The 27,581-nt window shown below is 33.8% G+C and overlaps 1 protein-coding gene across 1 annotated transcript; it reads left to right on the top strand.

Annotated features, from left to right (window-relative positions):
• The first annotated feature begins 74 nt into the window (after positions 1 to 74).
• Positions 75 to 26,570, top strand: LOC123561498 (glycosyltransferase family 92 protein F13G3.3-like). Its single transcript, XM_045353923.2, has 3 exons — positions 75 to 450; positions 10,290 to 10,430; positions 25,268 to 26,570. Exons 1-3 carry the CDS (start codon positions 182 to 184, stop codon positions 26,187 to 26,189), a joined length of 1,332 nt encoding a protein of 443 aa, XP_045209858.2. The 5' UTR covers positions 75 to 181; the 3' UTR covers positions 26,190 to 26,570.
• The last annotated feature ends 1,011 nt before the right edge of the window (positions 26,571 to 27,581 follow it).

Genomic DNA, 27,581 nt, shown 5'->3' with positions numbered 1-27,581 from the left:
GTTTTCTCATGGCACGGCTCATATATTGATCCCAGTTATAAAAGTACAGATATCGCTGTAGTGGACGCATTAGTATCGACTTATTCTACAAATATTTAGTTATGACATTTTCATTGTCACCACAAGATAAGAATGAAATGTAACTTTTTATTGCACTTTTATATAAAGCGTAGTAAATTGAATGTTAGGGATGAATTTCAATTTGAAATATTCATTTAACTACGTTGTTTTTCTAACCGGTTTCGGATTATGTCTTTGCTTTATTCTCACACATACTTGGATGAAAGTGACACCGAGGACCTGTTCTAGCGTCGCTGTGACTACATCAGTTCATTCAAGGAGACGTTTTGTTGAAAAACACACAATGAAGAAAGACAACACATGGATTGATGACTTTCAACCTGTGACTATCGAGGAAACAGTGATTGTATATTCAGCTTACGCGGATGGGTAAGTTACTATACACTCAGTTCCAAAAGAAAGTGTGCACTTAGTTTTCTGTTATTTTTTGTCGGTTATTTTCATGAAAACTTATAATATTTGGTACCAAAATTTAAATCAGTTCGTAAACAAATTTTAGATTTTGAGTTATACCTGAGAGTTAGTGTATGAAAAAATGAAACAAAAACGTCGGGGAATTTTTTTAAATATATTTAAACTTAAAAAGTGCACACTTTCTTTTGGAACTGAGTATAGTTCTTCATTGTGTATTGAACCACTGTTACATAAGTAAATAGATCTACAAAACCACATAATAGGTAAAACTCAGGTAAATTAAAGAAAGTTTGAAAACAGGGATGAATGCTAAACAAACCACAAGAAAAACAAAAACAATTAAAAAAGAAAATGTTTTGCGATGACCCGAAGCCTGACTGCTGCTAATTTGAGGTGTCATCTTGGACATTACTTTAGGCACGGTCGGGCGTCTGACTGACCAGCCGACTCTCCACAAAACAGGCCAAATATTAACACTTAAAAGACACTGAAAGTGTGGTGACATTCTTTATCTTTTATTTACTAATCTGTTATAATACACTTTATTTGTAGGAGACGATAAAGGCCTACAGTACGTTATAAGTTTGCGCTAAATGTATTTCCTCTCAAAACCATACGGTAGGAGAGATCTCTTTACACTTTACACATTTTTAAAAGTAAAAGACATTTGAGGAAGGTAGGCTATGTGTATCTATGTTATATTTTGTTGAAATAAATGTTCAATTCAAACTAATTTCGAAAATTGATCCTTGTATAACTGAATTGTGTAAAGGAAGAACATAACTTAGATATGGACAGAAATGTCGGACATCGGGGTCATAGTTTTGACTGTTGACCGCCAAACCATTCAATATGTATTTACGTCATTAAGAGAGTATATCATCAAACGAAGCGGGCATGTGCATATTGTCGGGGCTTTTATGTCCGATTATTTTTTCTGGAGTTATAATCTTTTTTTTTATCAGACATCTTATTTATCGATATGTGACACTGACATCACATCATCTAAAATGTGAGTTTTTGGTGAGAATGATCCGCAAAATATTATTGCCTAACGCTGTCATTTACACAACTAGATGCAATCTAATTACCGAAGTATTAGTGATCACTTATACTATAAGCGGGTACTAATACTAGTATGTTTTACAAGATCACTAAAACATACAAAAAACTAAAAACCAAAATAAAACACATAAAACTATAACTTATAGATCGTTTAAAAAAATTGATGAAGTAAATTTTAGGAATGAACTCTCTATTGCGCCTTTTGATACTCTTGAAACAGTGAATGACCCCAACCTGACTTTACAGCTGTTCTATAACATTATTAATGATGTTCTTTCAAAACATGCACCTTTAGAAGCGTGATACTCAGCAAGCATGGTTTAATGAAGAAATAAAACATGCGATTTTTCAAAGAGACCAACTGCATTAGAATAAAGAATTTAAAAGGTATAAAATTCTGCGCAATAATATTTCATCAATGATTAAGAAAAGTAAAAAGGATATTTACAATCAGGCTGTAAAAGGAAACAAAAGCACAAGCTATCTTTGGAAAAATATTAGAAATATCTCAAACATGAGTACTGTAGACGAAGGCATAGTTTTACCGGCTAAGTTAACGAGTAATGGTCGAGTTATAGAGGGATTAAAATATTAAATATGCTAAATCAACTTTCACCAATATATCAAATATTATTAAGAAAACAGGTTTTGTAGAATCAGATCGCTCAAACCTTAAGGACTTTGTTGATAGTAAACCCATACATATTTTGTTATTGAACCTATAACACCTTTCAAGGTTAAAAAATATATTGATAAATTAGATGTGCATAAATCAGCAGGATTGGATAGAATCGGTTCGAATATATTGCGCTACTGTGGAGACCATATTACAACGTCGATTGCTTTTATAATAAATACAAGCATTGTAAATGGTTTATTTACCGATGCTCTCAAAGAGGCTCACGTTCTCCCAACATTCAAAGTCGGTGATAAAGAAGACCCAAATAACTACAAGTCCATATCTATTTTGCCAACAATTTCAAAAATATTTGAGAGACACATAGCAAATCAGATCCATTCATTCATTAAGAAAACTAACATCATTCACAAAACTCAATCAGGATTTAGACAGTATCATTCATGTCATACAGCACTAACTAGACTAATAGAAACACGGTTTTTCGAAAACGCCGTCTAAATTCGTTTTCGTTACCTATGCCACCTGACTTCAAACTGCAAATCAAACTGCTTGATAACGCATAATAGATAATTTATCAAAATGAAAGATTTATGCAACACTCTGCCTGATTGGACGAGAGTGTCAATTTCTTTCACTCTGTTGATTGTGCTACGCTGAGTGAAATGTAGACAAAGCGTTTATCCTAAACGATGCTGTTCACAGTTTTAAAGCTAACTTTGGCTCAGTATATTTAGCAAGAATATTGATATATCTCAAAATGATAAGTAAGTTTAATAAATATGATAAAAACCTGTTCAAATACCAACATATATGAAATTAAAGAAAGAGCTGAATACGGTCTGCGTATCACATGAATAAGGGTGTGATAGGAGTCTTTTATGTAGAGAAGTGCTTTTTAAAAGATTTTCCTTGTTACAATTGTCGTCTGTGTATGAAAAGGTTTCTTGCTTTTGTGACTTATTCAGATTGCATATTAAAATGAGTACTTTTTTGCTTTGATATATTTGTTATGAATTATTTAACTGATTTATTATATATGAATATTTTCTTTAGTATGGTATGCAAATATTGAACTCAGTTGAAATCTGTTTCATTATATATATGCTATATAATGACTGAATCTCATTACACTGTAATGAAGGTACGATGAATACAGTTTATCTATGTGATATGACTATGGTCAAACTTTGCTTATGAAACAGAAATATTGAAATAATTCCAATTGTATGTTTTGCTTGACCTTCACTTTTTATAGGTGTGACGTCATTGTCCAAAGAGTCATGAATAGCGAATATGCATTTGTTAAAGCGGGATCAGCTGGCCTATTTTAGAAATAAATAAAAATAATAAATAAAAAAATCCTTTAATTGATTTTTTCTCATGTATTCTAATCAAACTTGATTTGTAGCATCATTATTAGGCCCGCAGCCAACTTTGTTCAGCTGTGACATTTGACCCCTTTTAGGGGCTGCTAGAGCTAAAACTAGAAATGCCTTTAGACAGCGTCTCATGAACAGCTTGGTGGATCTTTGTCATACTTGGTCTGGAGCATCATTATAAGGTCCTCTTCCAAATTTATTTATATAGGAACTTGGGCCCTATTAAGGACCACTATAGCTAAAAGTAGATATGCCTTTCTTCGCATTAACCACTAAAATTTAATGGATTTTTATCAAACTCGATGTGTAACAATATCGTAAGGTCTCCTGCTATTGTGTTACAAATGGGGATAGGGACCAATTTAACTAAAAATATAAACACGTTTAATGACCTCTTCTCATGAACCGCTTCATGAATCTTCATCAAACTACTGCTGTAATTATTCTTCTAAGGATAAACGAAACAAAATTGCAAACCAACGAAACCTTTGCGAAAAATTAAAAGAGAACCATTTAAATTGTTAAAGTGCGGTGTTTAGTTTTGCAATTTGAAAAATGCTAGATGAAAGATGAATGTTAGATGAAAAATTCATAAACTTCTTTCCTTATTACAATTCGCCGACCATCATTTTTAAAGATATTTCTTGTTAGATATAGATTCTGGTAAATATGTCGGAACTGGATTTTTGGATTTACGAAAAGCTTTTGATCTTGTTGATCGTAACATTTTATTGCATAAATTGAAACTTTATCATTTTTTTTTCAGATAAAAGTGTTGAATTTTTCAAATCGTATCAATCAAACAGAAGCCAAATGATAAAAGTGGGAAACACCAAATCTAAAAGTATGTTTGTAACCTCTGGAGTTCCTCAAGGTTCTATTTTTGGCCCTCTTTTATTCTTATTATATATCAATGATATTGCTTCAGCTTCAAAGAGTGGCAGTATAGACCTGTATGCTGACGACTCTACTATGTATGAATCAGATTTTGATTTAAATAAAGTGCAAACTAAACTCCAGCAGATTTTAGATGTTGTGCAACAATGGTGCAATTTAAACAATATGTCATTTAATCCAAACAAAACAAAATGCATGGTTTTGTGTACTAAACAAAAACGTAACAGTTGTAAAGACCTATTTTTAAGTATTTCCTAGCAAGTAACAGAAAATGTCAAGGTTCAAAAATTATTAGGTCATGGCCAGCTTTTAACGAGAATTTGCAAGAATTCTCTCCCTTGATTATTGACTGTGTTAAAGCAATTCCCATTAAATTGGATTGCCTCCCTTACATTAGCTAAAGTCGTGTCATTCATGACCCAAGTTAATAATTCTTTGTCATGGATTTTGCATTGATCTAAAATTTTGCATTAGATATTAGACGGAAATTAAGCCCGCATGTTACTCCATAGAAAGCAACAAAACATGTAGCCAGTTTTTGATATTAATCATGTTGTTTTATAGATTCATATAGAAATATTATTCTTGTAAAGATATAAAACATTTCTGTAAAAAACCATTATGTTAGCTTATGATATTGCGAAATTCGTGTTGTCTTGTAACAGAAAATGAAAACATTTAAATAAATTTCTTTTCTTTTGAAACTTGAATCCCGCTAAACATTGAAATCCGAAAATTATTTCATAAACGAGCTTTCCCACAAACACATGTATAATAGTTTTCCTCGAGAAAAACGAAACTTGTGTGAAGATACATGTATTCCCATTTTGTCTGATTGTTCTTGTCCATATTAGGTACTTTCGTTTAACTTTCATGCCTAGAAGTTTACTCTTTAAAGCATGATAAAAAGAGGACATTTGTTTGTTTCAGTGAAGTATCAATTTTATTTCACAAGTGAGCATCAAAAACTGATATTTTCACTGACACAAACAAATTTTCTTTTTATTTCATGTGTAAAACTCTACTTTTGTTGCGTAATTTATAAAATGTCGAAAATCGTGGGAAAGATCAACAGAAAGCATAACACAAATGACGTCATTTTAACGACGTCATCGTCATTATGGCCCCCGGTATTCATAACGCTCGGTATACAATTTGACTTCAATCGCGACGGAGGACCGGAAGTAGTTCTGCAAAAACAGTGAACAATAAAAATGATAATCTACTGTTTCAAAACTGTGGATTATCACTTTTATTTCACTGAGAAAACTCTATAATTCACTGGAAAACAGAAAATAAAATAAAGTAATAAACTAAGCAATACTGTATTTGACAGGCAATGGCAAAGAAAACCCCGAGCAATTTAACAAACTTAAAAAACATACATATTACTACATGTTTTATTAACTGGCCTTGATCCAAGGTGATTCACCCTGTCTACTTATTTATAGTGTCTAAGTTACTTGTATAATCAATGATATACATAAATCAAATATGCCATTCAGATATGTGTTTGTAAATATTATACAATTCAATCATGAAACCAAATTTATCGTGTAAACTAAAGTCTTTAGCTGTAAATGTGGCTATTTTATATGCTTTCCACGAACAAAACCGTGACAAAAAATTTAGTTCGTACTAAAGAGATAATCCTACCGTGCAAACTCATGGAAAGCATACCATTTTTTGTTATTTCTTGATACACTTTTGGCCTGTTTTTCAACTATCAAGTAAAGACTTAAGCTCCGACTTAAGCCGTGTCGGATATATTTACAACGCTCAAGACAGCACGTGAATAACGGGGCTGGACAAAAGTTGAACCTTCGATTGGATTTTTCTACTTTGGGCGGTGTCAGCAATGGCTTATCTTTCTATTGTTATTTTAAACTTGGGGCATAGATGGTTTAAGAAAAGACGGAGGCGGAATATTTAGACATGGACTTAAATTTCCAGCATGAAGTTAAAGCAGAAATGTTGAGGAGGGAGGGAATGATATGGGACTGAGCAAACCTTTTCGTTATGTACGACGATTTGGACTTTTGGATATATTTCGTCTCAGTAAAGCTAGTATTAGAGATGTTTTACTTTATAAAAAAACTTAAACCAACGGCGACGCCGACGCTAACGCTGGCGCTGAGGCGAATGCAAAGGCTCTATTTTTATTCGAAAAGTCGAGCTAGAAATGTAACAGATTCAACTCTTCAATTTTAACTTTACTAAATTCGCTACGTTTGTACACGTTTCAAAATATATGTGCAAGCATAAATATATAAGTGCATGTAAATTATAATTACATGTAACGCAAAAATATGTAGTTGAACATAATTATATATATGGATACGCACGTCTACATATATACGTCTCCTTTCAATGACGTGTGGATTTTGAAATTCATGCATTTGCAAGTGCAGTTTGAGCACCTATACTATTAATTTAAATTTACAAATGCATTCCTAATTACAAGTGCATATTGCACGCGTTTTGTACATGAAAGGTGGAACATTTAGGAAAAATGAAAACAATAAGACAATGTGCAAACATAGAAATGCTTGTACTAATAAACTTTGATAATGTGGCAGTTGAGTCCAATTAGTCCAGGTGTGTTCAAAGATAATCCGTCATAGATCTATTGTAAAGCAAATATTGGAATTACCTGTATTGGAAAATAAACAGTGTCGATTGTATTGAGGTCAACTGCCACATTATCAAAGTTTATTAGCAGTCTTACTTTGAATTAAATTCACCTTTTTCCCAGACTTTTTTTTTATTCATTAGACGGGCGCTAGTGCTTTTGTGTTTTAATGTGTCTTTGTATTTTTCTATGATTTCTATGAGAATTTCTTTTTCGAAAGTAGTAAATCACCAAAGTAACACATTTATATACTAGCATTTAGGAGTGACCTGTCGCTTTTATTAATAGATTTGAAAGGTTATTGGAATAAACCACTTCAGTAAGGGGGTACCCTACCTTTTTATAACTTATTTCTATAATAAATATTTAAATGGCTGCCTTCTTCGGCAATTAGACGCCGTGGTGCAGTGGTAAGCGTGACGGCTCTAGAATCTAACTTTTGTTAGTTCGAATTCCAACGGAGATCAATATATTTATTTTTTCATTTTATATTTTGCTAACATACATTTTAAAATGATGATAATGTTAAACATGTATTTGAATCGCATTATTTGTATCCTTTTGCTATTTTCGCATATAACATAGGTTTTTCAAATATCTTCTTGATTATGAATTATTCAACATGGTTGACATAGCCTTGACAATTTTGTCATTCAACTAGCTGATGACACTGATTCTTAGGAAACCGACACCGCTAGCGAGTGTGAGGATGCTCCACTGGGTGTTTGAAATGTATTGAATTTATTGAAATTGTACGAATGAAATTAAAAATGAAATTGAAATAATGAAATAAAAAAATCATGAAAAATGTAAATAAAACAAATTCAATCATAAAACAAATCGCTCTGTGTGGGATTCGAACCCACAGCCTCCTAATCGCAAAAGTTGAATCACTATCAAGATTCCTCAATTGTACCAACTGAGCTACCGATACAATTTTAATCTTCACATTATTTGAAATATATTTATAGTTTTAAAAACGTCAAATATCTTTCAAACCCTTATTTAATAAATGGAACAGTCTGGAAAATCCAAATCTAAAAATAAAAGCGGCAGGTTACTCCTAATTGCTAATACGTAAAAATACAGCGAAACAGTCCGGTGACTGTATCTACATGTTCATAGTGTGTGACCAAGGCTTAGCTAATACATCGCAAATATACCCGCCGAGTATTAGTAAAAATCCGTTAGAAACCAAGGTTGAGCGATGGCTGAACTAATACTGGTTTGAGCCTTTCTTAGTGCTAGAGTTGAAAAATTGGCCATTTGAAGTAAAATGGAATAAAGAAGCCTTTACCCTATTACATTTATAATTATATTTTTGTATTGTTTATAAAGTCAAGAATACCTACATATGTGATAATAAATTGTCATGCTTTGGAAAATATGATTTATTTGCCTCTAAAGTAAAAGAAATTGAAAAGTTTAGTGTTTTTCACTATATGTTCAATATAAGCGATGGTGATACTTTAAAACAAAATTGGAAGCAAGAAGATGTTCAGTTAGAATAAATATTTTCACATTAAATTGAAGAGAAGAAATTGAAGTTTACTGTCATATCTGATAAAATATTCACAAACCAAAAGACATATTTGAAATTAATCATTGAAAATAAATTTCCTATATAATCTTTTGCTCAAAGTAATATCAATACTGAAACCAATATTGATTATCGGATAATATTCAAGGGGGACAACCTACTATGATAAGCCAGTCAAATGTAATAAAAGCTGGGATGGTTTATATAGACAACACATTGTCGTGGAATGTTCAAACTGAAACAGTTTGCACTAAACTTAACTCAAAAATAGCATTGTTGAGACGTATATCGTACTATTTGACAGATGAAATGAAAAAGTTATTCTATAAGGCATATATAATGTCAATATTTGATTATTGTTGTACTGTATGGTGTCAAGGAAATAAACACTTCTTTAAAGAAAATAATGAAAATTCAAGGTAGAGCTGCAAGAATAATTTTGAACCAAACGTTCCAGACGAGAACAAATGATATGTTAAAAGAACTTGGGTGGATGTCATTTAATGAAAGATGTAACTTCCACACGGACTGTCTTATTTACAAAGCTTGCAACAATTTAGCACCTTCATATATCTCTGAAATTTTAACTTTTTCCAGCAATGAAACATACAATCTAAGATCTGCTGCTCATAATGACATAGTTATACCTAAATGTCGTATAAATTATGGTAAAAAAAACCTTTTGTTACAATGGTGCAAACGTTTGGAATTCAATACCAAATGAAATTCTCTCCACATGTTCTCTAACATTTTTTAAAAAGAAATAGAAAAAGTATATCTTGCAGCTGACTGCCTAAAAAATCTCTTTGTTTGTATCAGCTGAATTATAACTATGCCATTATAATAAAATTAATTATTCTAACTAATTGATTGCCTAAATGAAAATTGTATAAACGGATACTTAAAGGCAATATCTATTTTAGGGGTATTTGTCTAAGAATGAATGTGATATTAATTAGCTTATGTGATAGTGTAAATTGTATTTGGATGTTGTTGTTTTTCAGAAGGCCACATTTTAAATTAAGATGTATTATTTGTACTTTGTACTGATCTATATCTTCATGTGCTACCTTCTATAAATAAAGATGTTATTATTATTATTATTATTATTGTTATTATTATTATGTCATGGGGTCGATACAGGTTCGAGTTCTTGCTTGGGTAAATCACGTTTGTATCTTATGTAATCAACTCCCCCTACAGTTTATGTTTAAGTTGACTTTATGAAGGGTATACATGTGCATATATTTGGTGATATCATAAGCATATTGCTCTAAATGTGTACTCGATTTCTAATGTTTCCAACCAGGTTACATTAAGCATACATCCACATACGCGTATTGAGGTGATTTTTATATCCGATTATTGTTTGTTTTGAGTCAGTCAATTCTAAGTATTTATAACTCATTTTATCCAGCATATTCAGGTAACATGTGCCATACAATGGTGACATATCTTTGTTCTATCTCTCATTAAAATGACGGATAAAAGAGAAAGCAGTTCAAAACGTCACTGGAGTGTAAATTTGCTCTTGTAAAGTTAGTCTCATTGGTATTTTAAGATTTTCTACCTTGTGTGAATGCTCATACCAACATGACAGCATTTTGTGCAATTTAAAGTAATTCTTTCTTTTTTTTCCAGGAAGACGAAAGTTCGAGTAATTGGTATAACAAACGACACAAAAGCTGATTTACACTGTATATTATGGTACAGTTCCTTTAATGTAACAACAAAGCTGGTGAAAGCGTCTATAGCAAATATCAACGAAAATCACGGCAAAAGGTACCAAACACCACCTCCTCTCCCATTTTTCCTACCAAATCACAATGAAATTTAAACAGAAACAAGCTTTAGTTTAGACCTTTGCTACCATGCCATGTGAAAAATTAGTGTTCAAAAAACTGTCCGCCATTACGCGACTAGACCAGATGGCTCCCGCGCTGGTTCATTTACTATAGTTAGGCCTGGTGGATGCGGCGGAGGGAGGTGGGTGGTTGGAGCGGGGGGGTGGGGGGGGGGGGTTTGATGTGTTGCTCAGCAAAGCAGAATATACTGTCACGGGGTCGTCAGTTCGATCCCAGGGCGAGGCGTATCTTCTCCGTAGTGACTTGATAAAAACATGGCGTCTGAAGTCATTTCCCTGCACATCTATAATGCATGTGAAAAGCTGACTGGTACAAAATCCAGGGACACTGATAAGGTTAGCTGCCTGCAATTACATAACTAAAATACTGTAGAAGAACGGCGCTAAACCAAAAATAAAAAGAGGAAAAATGTAAAACGTAACAAATGCGTTTGCTGGATGTAGTTTTAGCCTACGCACGTAACGCGTAGGTTCGTTTCACTTTTGCATCGATAAACGGCATAAACATTAAAAATTACCAAATAAAAAAAGTTTTTCTTTCGGTTTCTTAAGCATTCTGTACTTCAGCTTTACTTACAGACAATTCTTGTGATAAAGGCAAGTCCGTTTAATACCTTTTTTCTAAACCTGACAGCTGTGTATTTGCATACACTTGTTACAATGGATTACATTGCTTTGATCTGATATATTTATCTGTACTGGCACTGAATACTACTTCACAAAATATATAACCCTTGATAATTTGTTATACTATGCGTTACAGATGCCTCTATAGACATCTCGGGTGAAACATACGCGTACTTCGCCAGTGGGATAGTTTTGTTTTGTTGGCTAAAAGGTGGACCAGTGTTCGCATGATTCTGGTCTTTACTACGAGTACCCTGCGGGTGCACATTTAGCCGCCGTTTTGATTAGTCGTCGTGATTTGACCGTTATGTCTCATATTTGAAATTATTCACACCAAATAATCCAAAACTTTCGATTTAAATACTTTTTTAAAATGTCCAGAATTTGCCGATGAAAAAAATGACAAGTTACGTATTTATATAATTATCATGCCATCTTTTCAACCAACGGAAGTGGACTGAATCCGGCTTGGCAAAGAAAACGACAAAATCCGCGAGTAAGGTAAAAAGAGCGAGATTTCCGGTTTGCGCATTCGTTTTCACTGCCAAGCCGGGCTCGGTCCACTTCCTTTGGATGAAAAAGGCTACAACAAACTAAATAGCTGGTTTTCTTTAGTCTTTATGAAATCGATATATTTCCTATGGCTGTAGCACACATCAGGACCCATTTAAATGTCTTTTACTTACATTTTCTTGAAGAATATTGTCAATTCTGAATAAAAATCAAAAGAAAAATGGGGGTCATGTTTGATGCAAGAAAAATATTTTCTGTCAAACACACAAACTGCAAAATCAGTGGCAAAGAAATTAGGACCACAAGTATAATGTTTGATACAGATTTCAATATTCATCTTGAATAGTCTTAATCATGTCCTACTGAGCTACTTTCTTGTATTTGAAGGTACAGCATAGAAATTTGGAACATGTATAACTTTTGATACAAATTTCAATACTCGTCTTTGATAATCTTAACCCTGACCTACTGACCTACTTTCTTGCTTGTTTTCGAAGCTACGACAAAGAGATTTGGACCATGTGTATAATTTGTATACAGATTTCAATACTGCTCTTGAATAGTCTTAATTGTGATCTACTGATCTACTTTCTTGCTTTTGAAGTTACAGCATAGAAATTTGGACCATGTGTATAATATTTGATACAGATTTCAATATTCACCTTAAATATTCTTAACCCTGACCTACTGACCTACTTTCTTGTTTTTGAAGCTACAGCAAAGAGATTTGGACCACCTGTATAATTTTTAATACAGATTTCAGTTGTCTTAAATTATAGCGAGCTCGAGAATCGAGCTTTACGGTAACGCAGATATACTTTCAGACTTGGTAATGAATTGTAAAAGTTTCGTCGGAAATTGTTTAAATCGCACCCTAGCGGACAGGTCCTGACAGGAAATACTTCTCTCTGCAGTGAATACAGAACTTCATTCGATTGCTGAAAGTTATTAATCACTCAAAAATAATGCAAGAAAATTTTCCAGTTGTTTGAAAAAATATCATTTTTTTTTAAAGATCAAGCATTGGCCAGAAAGTGGAAAAAATGCCATTCATAAGCATAAAGCCACGGAAACGCGACGTCACCGTGACACCGGCTTCCCATTAATTTTGCAACGTTACAGGTATGATGGTTATAACACACTAAATAGTTGTTGGTCTTTATTCTATATAAAATTGACCTAATTCAAATGACCGCAGCACACATCAGGACCCATTTTAAATTTCTGTAAGCTACATTTTCTTGAAGAATATTGTCAGTACTAACTAAAAATCAAAAGAAAAGTGGGGGTCATGTTTGATGCAAGAAAAAATTATTTCAGTCAAATACACAAACTGCAAAATCAGCTAAAAAATGAGACCCCAAATTATACTGGTGGTGTATGATCTACGTTTCCATGAAAAAAATTGTAATGTTGCTATTTCATTATGAAAATACTACCTACATGACAAGCATAGATCTGTCATGTGATTTTAGCAAAAAAATAGCAAAGAAAATAAGGAAAATAGCTCTACAGAGCAAAAAAACAACAACTGAGGACTATTTGTATCCGCCATGACTACCATTTTTGTTCGTGCCATTTTTCTTTTTAGTGTCTGTATGCCTGATGACACTGAATGTAGACTCTTTCTTTTCAAGTGAATAGGTTCTCGCGAATTATTTTGAGTAGTGAATAGTTTCTTTGTTACATATAAATGATGTATATATTTTTAGCTTAACCTGATTTCTTTGAGCTCGCTTTGAGGCTTTGCCTTATTTCATATTATTTACCTTGACCTACTCGCCTTCAATTTTGTTTTTGAATCTTTAACGCAGAAATTTGAGCCACAAGTATAATTTTTCATACAGATTTCAATACTTATCTCAAATAATCTGGTTAGAATGGATACAAAGGTACTGTCAAAGACATCCGAATACCAGTCGGGCGCCGCCATCTTGGACTCATGCATATTCATTACAAATAGCCTCTATGTGAATGAGTGTTCGCACGCCTTTACGTAAATCTGTTGTGAAATGCATGTTATTAGAGAGTTTCAGCTTACTTCGACGCGTACTGCTGACCACGGATTGCGGACTTACTATAGGGGTTTTCTCAAACTGTATATAAATTATTTATGAATAACTGAACAATAGCATATTTAGCATCTGGTTCTAATGCCGTAATACTGTATCCGAGGAAAGACAGTTATAAAGATTTTTTAATATCCGTTTATTGTATATATGAATTACCGATATATTTTGCTTCACAAGCATTCTTAACAGCGCGGGCATATTTTTTTTAAAAAAAAAAAAAAAAAAAAAATCCTTTTACCTGTTATATCCTTTTTTTGGTTAATGAATCTATGCAAAACTTTCGACTACCGTATCTATAAACAAGACATCGCAAACTTGTTCTTTTTTATTTGAAGAACTGCAACTTAAAGTTACTTATTTATATGCTTGCTGTCAATTTTGTGAGGTTCTAGCCAGTATTCGCTAGCCGCTGAAAACGGCTGTTGATTCAACGATCAATCCAAGATTTGAACCAATGACCATCTGGTGAGGAGACAGACACTCTTCCTATTTTAGATCAGGCGACCCCTAAGCGTAGGGGATCACAGCAACATATGTTACAACTTATTTCTTAATTGAATATTTGGTATCAAAGAATGTTATTGTGATTTTTGAAACATGGAGCTTCGTACTATTGCACTCGCGACGCTGAAATGCTATTGTACGACGCACAATTTTGAATATTCACGATACGATGCATGACATTTTAATGCACCGCGGTAAAAAATGTCGCACGTTTTATTATACATGTATACTCTTAACCATTTCAAACATTTTATACGGTACTGAATTTATTCAGTTTTCCCGGTCACCTTATCATTATATACATGATGGCTACATTATGATTTTTTAAACCAATATATACCTTGAGTTTTCATGAGCTTAAATCTTTGTCCAAGTTCCCTGAAGCAGAATATCTATACATAACATATGCGTGTGTTCGAAAAGGTACTCGACTAAAAAGGCTTTGTCAATAATGATAAAAGGCTAGTCTCGACTACTAAGTTGATTGTATCAAATGACCACACAGAATTGCTCAAATGGTGTCATTGGAGTTGGCTAAGTGAAAATTAAAATATCGTTGACAATTCTATGCATGTACTGGCCATACGACATTTTTGGAATATGATCGGAATTTTGACCTTGGACGCTTCCCAGGCCCCATGTTCACAAACAGTTTTTAGACTGAAATGTTGACAGCTAGTTTTAATGGTACTTAAAGATTAAATTCCAGTTGAGACTGACAATCCATATTGAATTGTCATTTAAAAATAGTCATGAATTTAAAACTTGAAATTTTAACATGCAATTCTGGTATCAGATTATGAAAATACGAAGTGGTTATTTCCTTTTTTTATTTTCAAACATGCCGATACATAACTAATTCAGAATGTTTTCGCTAAATTATGGTAATGTCTCGATTATCGTTTCGACGGGGATGAAAGATGTATGAGAACGTCCTATATGTTTAGACAGTGTTGAACTAAATTATTCAAGATAATTTCATTAAAACTTCTATTTTATGGATTATTAAGATTAATGAAAAACAATGACTTTTTTCGTACAGAAGTCTACGAGCACACAATAGTGATACTATGTAACAAAAATTAAACGGACGTTCATTTTATTCAGAATGTTTATTTTTTTTTCACAATGGTATTTTGGACTGCGTTTGTTTCTTATTTTGTTGCTAGGAAAAACAAGTCCAGGAATCGTATGGATGGGCACAAATTAAAACCAGGAATCGCCGTTGTCTTCAAATCCATGTTTCAAGTAGTATTTTTTTCATGCACGAACATATTAAATTAAAGTATTATTGCAGGACAGTGGGTTCGAAAAGTCACATGTCGTGTCGTTCGAATCACGCAGAGGATAAGTAACGCCAGAAATGTCTCAAAATATCAAAACAAAATGTTAAAGCATACGGATATTTGAGGAACCTGCTAAAGGCAAGTAAGATGCGACAGAGAATTTAGCTGAATCTAGAGGCAACCTACATGTAGACATTTATGGAGCGGAATCGTTAAAATATATCATGAACTAAAATTACTATATAGTAATAGAATATGACATCTGAAAATTGCAATTCCGTGTGTTAAATGTAGCCTGTTCACTATCCATATATTTTCAAACGTATGTATTGTATTAACAGATAATTATATCACAAGACACTAATTCCTACAGTGAAGGCAAAAGTTCCTACACATATTATTAAAAGAAATATATATATCATAGGCTTGTTTTCTTAAATATTTTGAGAAAACCCCCACTGTTAGTACGCAGTCCGCTATCCGCAGTCCGCAGTCCGCGTCGAAGTAAGTTGAAATATGAATTTGAAGATAACGGCGATTCCTAGAAAAACAGTTTTGTTTTAATTTGTGTTCGTCCATACGATTCCTAGACTTGTTTTCTTAGCAACATAATAAAAAAAAAACAGTAATTATTGTGATCTTTTTTTTTAAACATTCTGAATAAAATGTGTCAGGATACGAGTTATATGACCCAGGGAAATGCCTACGCCTTTAGTATCTTGATCAATAATTTGGTGTGCCAATGATTCGTAAATGATTTCTGTTAAGAGCTAAATAATTTCAGGGATCAGGCAAATCACTAAATGTTTCAAACTAACAATCTTCAATTAATGATAAATAGCTCAAACTCCTATAGGCTGGAGACTCTATACTTAACTGGTCTTTTGTTGAAGTTCCCGTCAGACAATGTCTTTGAATCAACAACATACGAGTCCTATCGCATAGATGCTCGGCCTCTGTCCTCTTAATCGAAATTGCAACTCTATATGATTACCTTGACTCCTGGATGCTCAGCGCCTATATGCTATCATATGTAGCATGCAACTATTTTATAGGTATGTCCCCGATGCCTTGGCTGTACTTCGCCAATAACGCTGAACCGTCTATAAGTTGGAACGCTCCTACTATCTCAGTAGATTACCAAACTCTGGATCTCTGTCTCAGCTTTCCGATGCTAAGCCTATATTTGCTATCATCTATAGCATTCAACTACCCTATAGCTCGAAATCCTCTTGAAATTCTGCAACACTTCTTTAGTCTATTAACTTCGAACTTTTTCTTTTTAATAATTTATCCGCTCTGACAGTGTAGTTGCAATAACTTCCTCATCAAGGTACTGGGATAAATTATTATTTAAATCCTCGATGTGTCTTCGTTGGATACCGAATGATCTCTCAGTCATCCATCTACCTATTTATACTTTAACAGACGTGAGCTTTGATTGGTGCTATTTATAGAACGTGTTCTGATTGGTCCAAATTTATACATAGTATCTTACAACGAGTACTTGCTCTATCAAAATTCTGGTCCCCTTTAACTATTGTATATGGTCAGAGACCACCAATTGTTTTCCCATAGACTTACATTGTAACATTATGGCGTGTACGGCCTTCCATACATCGAAACATGTATATCTAATTACAAGTTTTTCAAGAACTATCTTAGTTCTACCAAAATATCGGACGAAAAACATATGAATAGTGATACTTTATTTAAGTAATTTTCGTGTGAATGAGATGACCCCCTGTTTACATCATTGACATGGCGGGAGAAATTCGTTTGATAAAACTTTTTTTCAATACACATAAAATGTAGCAAATTTTGTCAAAATGTATAATAAAATACTGTAAATGCAGTGAAAAAAATATCAATTTTGAAAAAATAATCACTTCCTGGGTTTGTTTACATGACTGACCAATCAGAACGCACAGACGTTACCTTATTCCCAGGTATACACTTACCTCATTCCCAGTAAGTTCCCTGTACTTTTTGGAATTGGTGGTCTCTGACCTATAGATGAATGTTTCGTATCACATTTTCCAATTTTACAGTGATATTGTGAAACATGATCCAATACCAAATGTCTTACAAAGTTTCATCAAGAAATGAACAGTTTTAAGAAAGATATGGACAGTTTACTGAGGTCACCCCCTGTCGATTTATATGCCCAGACTCGGTCCCTGTCGTCGTGAGATTGCAATTTTTTGTGAAAATTTCAATTGTCTGCTTTTGATTTGACTTGGAAGCTGAAATACGATTCATTCCGTAAAAAATAGAAATAAGGTCTAATAATTTTGATCATTCTCTAACATTACAGAGATAAAAATGATCCTTTTTGGCCAAAAAGCCCAGATAAAAATGGGCACACCTGTTAAAAAAAGAGGCCAAAATTAAAAAAAAAAAATCAAATTTCACGCGTATTTTTGCACGAAAACGTCTTTCTACATCATTTACAACAGATTTGTGGCCATTTACATTACCTGTGATGACTTCCGACGAAAGTCATGTTTTAGCTCTATTAAAGGTCAGAGACCACCAATTGTTTTCCCATAGACTTACATTGTAACATTATGGCGTGTACGGCCTTCCATACATCGAAACATGTATATCTAATTACAAGTTTTTCAAGAACTATCTTAGTTCTACCAAAATATCGGACGAAAAACATATGAATAGTGATACTTTATTTAAGTAATTTTCGTGTGAATGAGATGACCCCCTGTTTACATCATTGACATGGCGGGAGAAATTCGTTTGATAAAACTTTTTTTCAATACACATAAAATGTAGCAAATTTTGTCAAAATGTATAATAAAATACTGTAAATGCAGTGAAAAAATATCAATTTTGAAAAAATAATCACTTCCTGGGTTTGTTTACATGACTGACCAATCAGAACGCACAGACGTTACCTTATTCCCAGGTATACACTTACCTCATTCCCAGTAAGTTCCCTGTACTTTTTGGAATTGGTGGTCTCTGACCATATGACATAATGTGTGATGCTGGGATCCAGCTATCAATGTAATTAACCAAAATCGTCCATAAATGACCCAAATCCTATTATTTACAGCAATTCAAAAATAATTATAGCAATGGTAGCATGAAAAGGGAGTCAAGCACTATCTGTGCTTATGTGTTACGTTATCAATACATCAAATATACAAATTATTCTGACAAAATGAACGTCCGTCTAATTTTTCTTGCATAGTATAAATAGTGTTCTCGTAGTCTTCTGTACGGAAAAAGTCATTGTCTTTCATTAATTTTGATAATTATAGAATGTTCTATAAGATAGAAGTTGTAATGAAATATCTTGAATGATTTCGTTCAATTTTGTCTAAACATACAGGAAGTTCTCATACATGTATCTTTCACCCCCGTCGAAATGAGATCCGATGCATTACCATAATTTAGCTAGAACATCTTGAATAAGTTATGTATCAGCATGTTTGAAAATAAAAAAATGAATAGCATATCTGAAACATTACCATAATTTAGCGACAACATCCTGTTAGTTATGTATCAGCAAGTTTGAAAATAACAAAAGGAATAGCCACTTCGTATTAACATAATCTGATATCAGAATTTGAAAAATGATCAAGACAGACTCGGTCTTGATGACTGAGGTCACGCAAAGACATTTTGAGTCAGCTGCGTTTTCAGCTAAGTTTTAAATTCATGACTATTTTCAAGTAAATATTCAGTAAGGATTGAAATGTCTCAGCTGGAATTTAATCTTTAAGTACCGTAAAAACTTGCTGTAAAAAATTCAATCTAAAACCCAGCTGAAACGGAAAATTGTTTTGTGAACAAAGGGCCTGGAACGCGTCCAAGGTCAAAAGTTTCGATCATATTCCAAAAATATTTTATGGCCAGTACATGCATAGAATTGTCAACGAAATCAAATTTTGACTTAGTCAAATCCAATGACACCATTTGAGCAATTCTGTTTAGTCATTTGATACAACCAGCTTAGTAGTCGAGACTAGCCTTTTATCATTATTGACATATCCTTTTTAGTTGGGTACCTTTTCGAACATATGCATATATGGTATGTGTATAGATACTCTGCTTCAGGGAACTTGAACAACGATTTAAACTCATGAAAACTCAAGGTCTATATTGGTTAAAAACCTCATAATGTAGCCATCATGTAGATCACGATAGGGTGGCCAGGAAAACTTAATGAATTCAGTACCGTATAACTGAAAAACTGAATTTTTAGGGTTTCCAATGGTTAATGATACGTAATAGCACATGCGACATTTTTATACTGCGGTGCATTAAAATGCCACGCATCGTATCGTGCATATTCAAAATTGTGCGTCGTACAGAAGAAGTTCAGCGTCGCGAGTACAGTACGAAACACCATGTTTCCATTAACACTATATACATTCTTTGATACCAAATATTCAATTATTATAATAAGTAATAACTTGTAACATATGTTGCCGTGATCCCCTACGCATAGGGGTCGCCTGAACTAAAATAGGTGAACCTCTTGCGGCGCAGGGGAAGAGTGTCCGTCTCCTCACCAGGAGGTCATTGGTTCGAGTCCTGGATTATAGGGTGTGTTGATCATTGAATCAACAGCCGTTTTCACTGCTAGCGAATACTGGCCAGAACTACACGAAATTGTTAGCAAGCATATAAATAAGTTGCAGCACTTCTAATAAAAAAGAACAAGCTTGCGATACAGATCCTCTAGCTTCTTGTTCATAAATACGGTAGTCGAAAGATTTGAATAGATACATTAAACAAAAAGCGATATAAAATGTAAAATGGTATTAAAACAATTTAAAAAATGCCCCCACGCTGTAAAGAATGCTTGTAAGACAAAATATATCGGTAATTCATATACAGTAAGACGGATATTAATAAATCTTATAACTGTCTTTTCTCAGATATTTTAAGTGGAAACAGTATTACAGCATTAGAACCGGATGCTAAATATGCCATTGTTCAGTTATGCATAACGTCCTCATATACAGTTTGAGAAAACCCCTATAGTAAGTTCGCACAATCGAACATCTCGGAAGAGCTCTTCTTATTCCGGCAGATCTTCCGTGGCTTAAACGAACGGGGCAAATGAACCGCCAGTAAAACAATAAATTTGTTTTATTGAACGAAAAATTAACGTGATTCAATGCTTATGCATATCTTTGAATACTGTGAACAAAGAATAGTAAATATATGTCTATATATTTTGCTATTAATAACTGAACCGTTTCCAACATTTGTAACAGTAGTATTACACTATATTTCTTTATTTTAAACGAACAATTATTTTCGTCTTAGAGGATTTCAAAACTTACTTGTACGCAAGCGCATTTGGCCGTTTTAGACTGGCTCAACGTAATTTGCGCTAGAAAGTGAAATCTGACGCCGTAAAATGAGTAGATTAGTCTAAACCATCCTAGTTTGAAAGACAACACTATTGAAAGGTCTTGATAGATCTCTCTCTAATAAACATATACTAGTAGCAAAATCGCATATACATGAACCTATGATAAAATATATCTGTTCCATTTCACCCTACGATTTTAACTAACATGACTGTGAGATTCTACTCTGCTTCAGACATTTTCAGATACATTCGTATGGTATCATCGTAGAAAAGAAAATACATTTCATAAAAAAACCCCAATATATAGACTATATAAAGCTTACTATATCAAATCCCTTGACTATTTTTCATATATTTTTTTCCCAACAATAGTTGAGAGAAAAAATGTTAGAGAAAAGTCAGAGACCTATAAAAATGTATATTCTATCGGATGGTCACACCAACACCATATCAAAAAATGTGCCGAAAGAGGATACTCTACGTTTTTATGATAGGCACCTTGTGTTTACAAATGTCTCTAATTTCTACACTTGAACCCATTTAACTTGCGGACCTGCAGTTACAGAACTTATGTAAGAGCAATTCAGCTGTCTTCATTAACCCCACCCCCCCACAAAACAACAACAACAAAAAACGTTAAATAAAAGAAATAACAATCATTTATCTTTAGAAGTCCGCCAAAACAACGCACCCAGTGTCGCTGACAGTGTCCCATATTTACCGCAAGGTGCTATGCTATCGTAATTTGGTGTTGTTGTCGTGAAATGTAGCTTAGACCAATATATATTATCAAGGGCGGATGCCCTCTAAAATCCGGGGCGAGTATAACATATCTTATAGCCTTAAATCGACACATCAGTCATTTTAGTCAAACTTTCGGCTCCATCGGCAGTAATTAATAATGGAAAGACGTCTGGTTCAGACAAGATTCTTTTCCGCTAGTACACTTTGTAAATCTTACAAAAAGATCCACGCACGTGTTTTATCTATTCGGCATTTCACTAACTTGCTTTGTAATATAATCTTTATTGAAAACCAGTTTCGGGGACTACAGGAATGCGCTTTTCCGTCCGTCCGTCCGCAATTTGATATGCGGTCCATAACTATGTCATTCATTAAAGGATTTTAATATTACTTTCATTTTGTGACGACGTGTCATGCGCAAAACCCGGATCCTTAGTTCAAAGGTCAAAGTCACAGTTGGAGGACAAAGGTCAACAGGTCTTTTTTCTCTGTCCGGTCCCTAACTCTGATTTTTAAATATTACTTGGCAAAATGTACTTCATAATAAGACGATGTGTCATGCACAACTTTCAGAACCTTAGTTCAAAGGCCAAGATCACACTTGGCAGTCAAATGTTAACAGGGCATGAACAGGGTCTGTTTCGTGTCCGGTCCATAACTCTTTCATTCATCAAGGGTTTTTAATATTACTTGGCACAAATGTTCCCCATGATGAGACGACATGTCATGCGCAAAACCTGGATCTCTGGCTTAAAGGTCAAGATCACAGTTGGAGGTCAAATGTCAACAGGCTTTTTTTCTGTCCGTTCAATTACTTTGTCATCCATGAAGGGATTTTAATATTACTTGGCACAGATGTACCCCATAATAGAACAATATGCCATGTATAACTTTCAGACCCCTAGGTCATAGGTCAAGGTCACACTTGGCAGTCAAATGTTAACATGGCATGAACAGGGTCTGTTACGTGTCCGGTCCAGACTATGTCATCCATCAAGGGATTACAATATTACTTGGCATAAAATTTCCCCATGATGAGACGACGTGTCATGCGCAACACCCAGAACCCTAGCTTAAAGGTAAATGTCACACTTGGAGATCAAAGGTCAATAGGGTTTTTCCTGTCCGGTATATAACTTTGTCATGCAAAATAGGATTTAGATATCAGCTGGCACAAATATTCTCCTTGATAAGATAACGTGTGACGAGCTTAACCCGGGCGCTTAGCTGAAAGGTCAATGTCACACTTGGAAGTCAAAGGCCAAAAGGGTTTTTCCTGTCCAGTCAGTAACTCAACAATCCTTAAAGGGATTTTAATATTACTTGGCGCAAATGTTCACCACAATTAGACGGAGTGCCAGACGCAAGAACCAGGTCCCTAGGTCTAAGGTCAAGGTCACACTTAGAGGCCAAAGGCCAGATACAAGAATAACTTTGTCCGGAACATTTTTTCTTCATGCATGTAGGGATTTTGTTGTAACGTGGCACAAATGTTCACCACCATAAGAACCTGATCACACTTAGAAGTCAAATGTCAAATTCAAGAATCACATTCTTCAGAGCATTTGTTCTTCGTGCATAGAGTGAATTTTATGTAACTCGGCACAAAAGTTCACCACAATGAGGCACCTTTGTGTTTAGAATTACTTCCCTTTGTTTAATTGTAAATAGCTTATATTATCACAATTTTTTACTTGCCATAGGGAAAAATCGAGACCATTTTTCTGTGGTACAACATGCATGTTATATCCAATTTTAGGTGTATTTTGACTTATCTCTTCCTGGTAAAGGATTTTGTGTGGACTTTTATATACAATGTTTTGTGTAGAATTTGTTTATAGGATTAACGTCCCTTTGTTGTTACTAAGCTTTTAGAATTGGCCAAAAAATTCCATATGAACATACAGGTGCAAGTATAAAGAAATTTTTCACCTAGAACCTTGAAACTTCATAGGTATGTTGGTCTTGATGTGTACATGGCCCCAGTTGATTTCAGAGTCACTGGGTTAAAGATCAAGGTCTCAGGAATCTAAACATTAAATATTGTTTCCGCTCAATAGCTGGACAAGTATTTTACCTAGGACCTTGAAACATCATAAGTATGTTGCTCTTGATGTGTGCATGACCTCTATTGATTTTGGGATCACTGGGTATTTGGGCTGTCTGGGCGAATGGACGGGCGGAGGAATGGAATAATGAGTCTCATGTTAACCTTTTTGTTCATTCATTTTTCTCAACAACTACTTATCCAATTTTCAAGAAACTTGGTCAGAATGATTCCCTATTACCCTAATTGGTCCAAAGTTAGAATAGAGTCATTGGTCAAAGGTCAAGGTCAAAGGGACCTGAACTTTGAAAATGGTTTCGCTCAATATCTGGACAATTATTTCACCTAGAGCCTTGAAACTTCATAGGTATGTTGGTCTTGATGTGTACATTTTTTCTTTTGATTTCGAGGTCACTGGGACAAAGATTAAGGTCACAGGGATCTAAACATTGAAAATTGTTTCCGCTCAATATCTGGACAAGTATTTCATCTAGGACCTTGAAACTTCATACATATGTTGTTCTTGATGTGTACATGACCCCTGTTTATTTTTAGTTCTAAGGTCGTGGTCACAGGGATATAAACATTGAAAATGGTGCTTTTCTTACTTTGATTTTACTTTGATATTTTATACCAATTTATTTCTTTAATTTCATGTTCTTACAGTCCATTACTTTTTTCCCTTTTCCTTCAATAGTGCTTAATAATTTGGGGGTTATTTATTGTATGCCTTTATTAAAACTTTAACTCAATATCACCTAATTCGGAAAACCGGGCCAAAACGCCGTTAGGCGTTAGCTGCTTGTGTTATAACATATTTTATTCTATATCTGTTTTATCTATCCAATCCTGAACGTTCATTTGCAACACGTAACCGTACAATATATTACCTTATTGGACGCACATGCGTACAAAAATCCTATATTTTTTTCGCATTTGGACAGTTCAAAAAGTCCCATGTTAAACATACGATAAAGCCCGAAACGCGTGAAAATGTTCCGAGTGTACATCGGGTGAAGTAGGCGCTCTATATGTACAGAGTTTGATTCTGCGTCTTGAAATCAGGGAGACAGAAATACAATATTCAGTGAATCATCTTTAATTTAAACTAAAATAAAATAGATATAGAACATAAAGTTTTTAACATTGAACTGTACAATACGAGATATATTTGGACTCGCCTGGCGGCTCGCCCAATATGGTTTTCTCAGCTGGGTACTCGTTCTAATATATATCTCCATATTGTACAGAACAATGTTAAATAACCTAACAGTATAAACTACTCCCGCACGATAACTTAAACGACAGCATGCTTATATTATTGTTTGATTTTTATGGTTCTCATGCATCGTTGAACTCAAAAAGTTAAGTGCATATTGTAATGTTATACAAAAATATTTTCTTTATTGAAACATTTTATGAAGAAAACTAATAATTTCAAATATGTTATTGTTTGAATTATCATGCGGGATTTATATAATGCAATATTGTTTATACACCATTGGGAGATATCAGTTCATTATGTTACACTGCAGTAGAGAAAATTAGGCGCCTTTCAGTAGAGAACTTTGTATTGCATGGCAATACTTCATTCAGTTGTTTTTGTTTTCAGTCATACGGCTGCCTACTTTGTCTGTTACCTGAGTGGCTTAGATGTGCCGGATGCTGTTTCTATTGTGACGTTTTCTACCATTCATAATCCACTTAACATTTTACCCGTGCACGTTAAACCTCAATTAAAGACACAAAAACATTTCACAATGTGCTTGTCGCCTATGCATTCATCATTCAGTGACAGTTCGCAGCTGCTAGAATGGATTGAACTTCATAAGATCCTAGGTGTTGAAAGGTTTCTGATATACGTCCAAAGTATATCCAATGACGTGAAACAAGTACTAAAATTCTATGAGCAAGAGAATAATTTAATGGTATCATCGTTGCCATGGTCTTTATCTGATGATCTTTGCAATGATGTTATATTGCATTACTGTGGGCAACTTGCTGCTCTAAATGACTGCCTATATCGCAGCAAAGGTTACAGCTATTACATTGCTGCCACGGATCTTGATGAGGTCATTATTCCGCAACACAAAGATGATTTCACTTGGCTTGATATGTTACTTAATCTTCCGGATCATAGTGTTTATCTGTTCAGAAACTCGTTTGTAATTAGAAGTCTAAAGAATAGTGCAGGTATTAAAGAAAATAAGCATTTAATGACTGATTATTTAATGAGGGATGACTTTATATACGGACCACGTGACCGCTCAAAGATTATCTCGTGGACTGATGACGTTGTTACATTAGGTATACACAGTGTTTGGGCAATGCGATCAGGGGACGAGTATGGAGTGGATCCAAATGTTGGACTGCTACATCATTACCGGAAGTCAGCCGTGGCGTACCCAGAAGGCGTGCATGTTACCAGACTAAAAAGTAATGTTACAGTAAAATATTCCCAGGACCTTAGAGAACGAGTATCTTTGGTTCGAGAAAAAATTAAAACCAGTTCGCCAAAACACCGATCTTCATGACTTTTTATGGCATTATTTTCTAGTCAAGTGTTCAACGAACAGTTACGTTATGAATACACTTGCCTTGACAATATGACTCAGTGAAAGTTAAATGAAAATATTCAAAATGTATTTTTCAGCTTCTCAGTATATATTTTCTCATTGCTTGATTATATATCCATGTAATTTTTACTATATCTTTGTTTTTGTTATTCAATGTTAAGTTTATTCATACTGTAAACATAGTTATTACTCTGTTATTATTCTTATTGTTCGATGTTCTTATATAAAAGTCATTTTTGCTATTCTGTAATGTTTGTTTGTTACAAGACGAATAACATTAATTGCATGCTTTTCAGTGAATTACCGAAATATTAGAATGAAATATAGCTGGTATTTTCACAGTGAAAAATATCAAATATATTTTTCACTGGTAAGAAACTAATAAAATGGGTAAATTTAGTCAAAGCATGAAATAAAAAGAAAATTTCCGGTGTAAGACTGAAATATATTTCACTCGTGAACACCATAATTTACATTTCCACTCGCAGTTGCTGCGCTACTCGTGAAAATATTGTATATGGTGTTCATTCAGTGAAATATAGTTTTTATCTTACACCGAAACAAATAAATATCCTCTATACATTCAAATAAGGGAGATAATGGAGTGGTAATAGCCATATTCAGTATCGTAAGTAAGCTGATGTCAGACTAATTAAATACAGTAAATATGTCACATGTTAAACAGACATTCAAAAATTAAAACCCATTCGACCAAACGATTTTCGAATTTTTATGCATTTTTTGGGAGTGTTCAACGACAGTATTGAATAACTTGCCTTGATATGCCTCATGGTAAATAATATTAAATGTATTTTTCAGTTCCGTAATATCTGATGCTTGATTTTTCAGAATTTTTATTATCTGTTTGTTATCAACTGTTAATTATTCATACAACATATTAAACATGTCAATAAAAGTCATTTGCCTGTAGGTTTAAAGGATAAAATATTATTGCATGTTTTCAGTGAATACCAATATGAAAAAAAATTATTTCAAGGAAAAATCTAAAAATTTTTTTGGTAAAAACTATAATGGGTATTCACTAATAAAGATTTGTATATGCACTTATTTCACTCGTGAACCATTTTACAAGCTTGTCGCTATGTGAAATATGTTATGGTAGTCATTTAGTGAAATATGAGTTTCTATTACCCGGGTATATCCTTAAACTTTCTACCATCTGTCTTTTATGCTACAAGCAGTACACCTTTTTTATTTTTCACGTTTAGAAAAATGTGTTGTAAATTACATGTTGAAAATCCATGTGCAATGCTCTCATTTTATTCTTTTTACTATCTCTAACGATACCTGTTTCTAAAAGGTCACAAAACTGAGATGCATGTACTGTTT

The sequence above is a fragment of the Mercenaria mercenaria genome, chromosome 10 (assembly GCF_021730395.1).
Source record: "Mercenaria mercenaria strain notata chromosome 10, MADL_Memer_1, whole genome shotgun sequence".
NCBI classification, from domain to species: Eukaryota; Metazoa; Mollusca; class Bivalvia; order Venerida; family Veneridae; genus Mercenaria; species Mercenaria mercenaria.
Note: the sequence above shows the minus strand (reverse complement) of the source record. Positions and strands in the feature narration are given on the sequence as shown.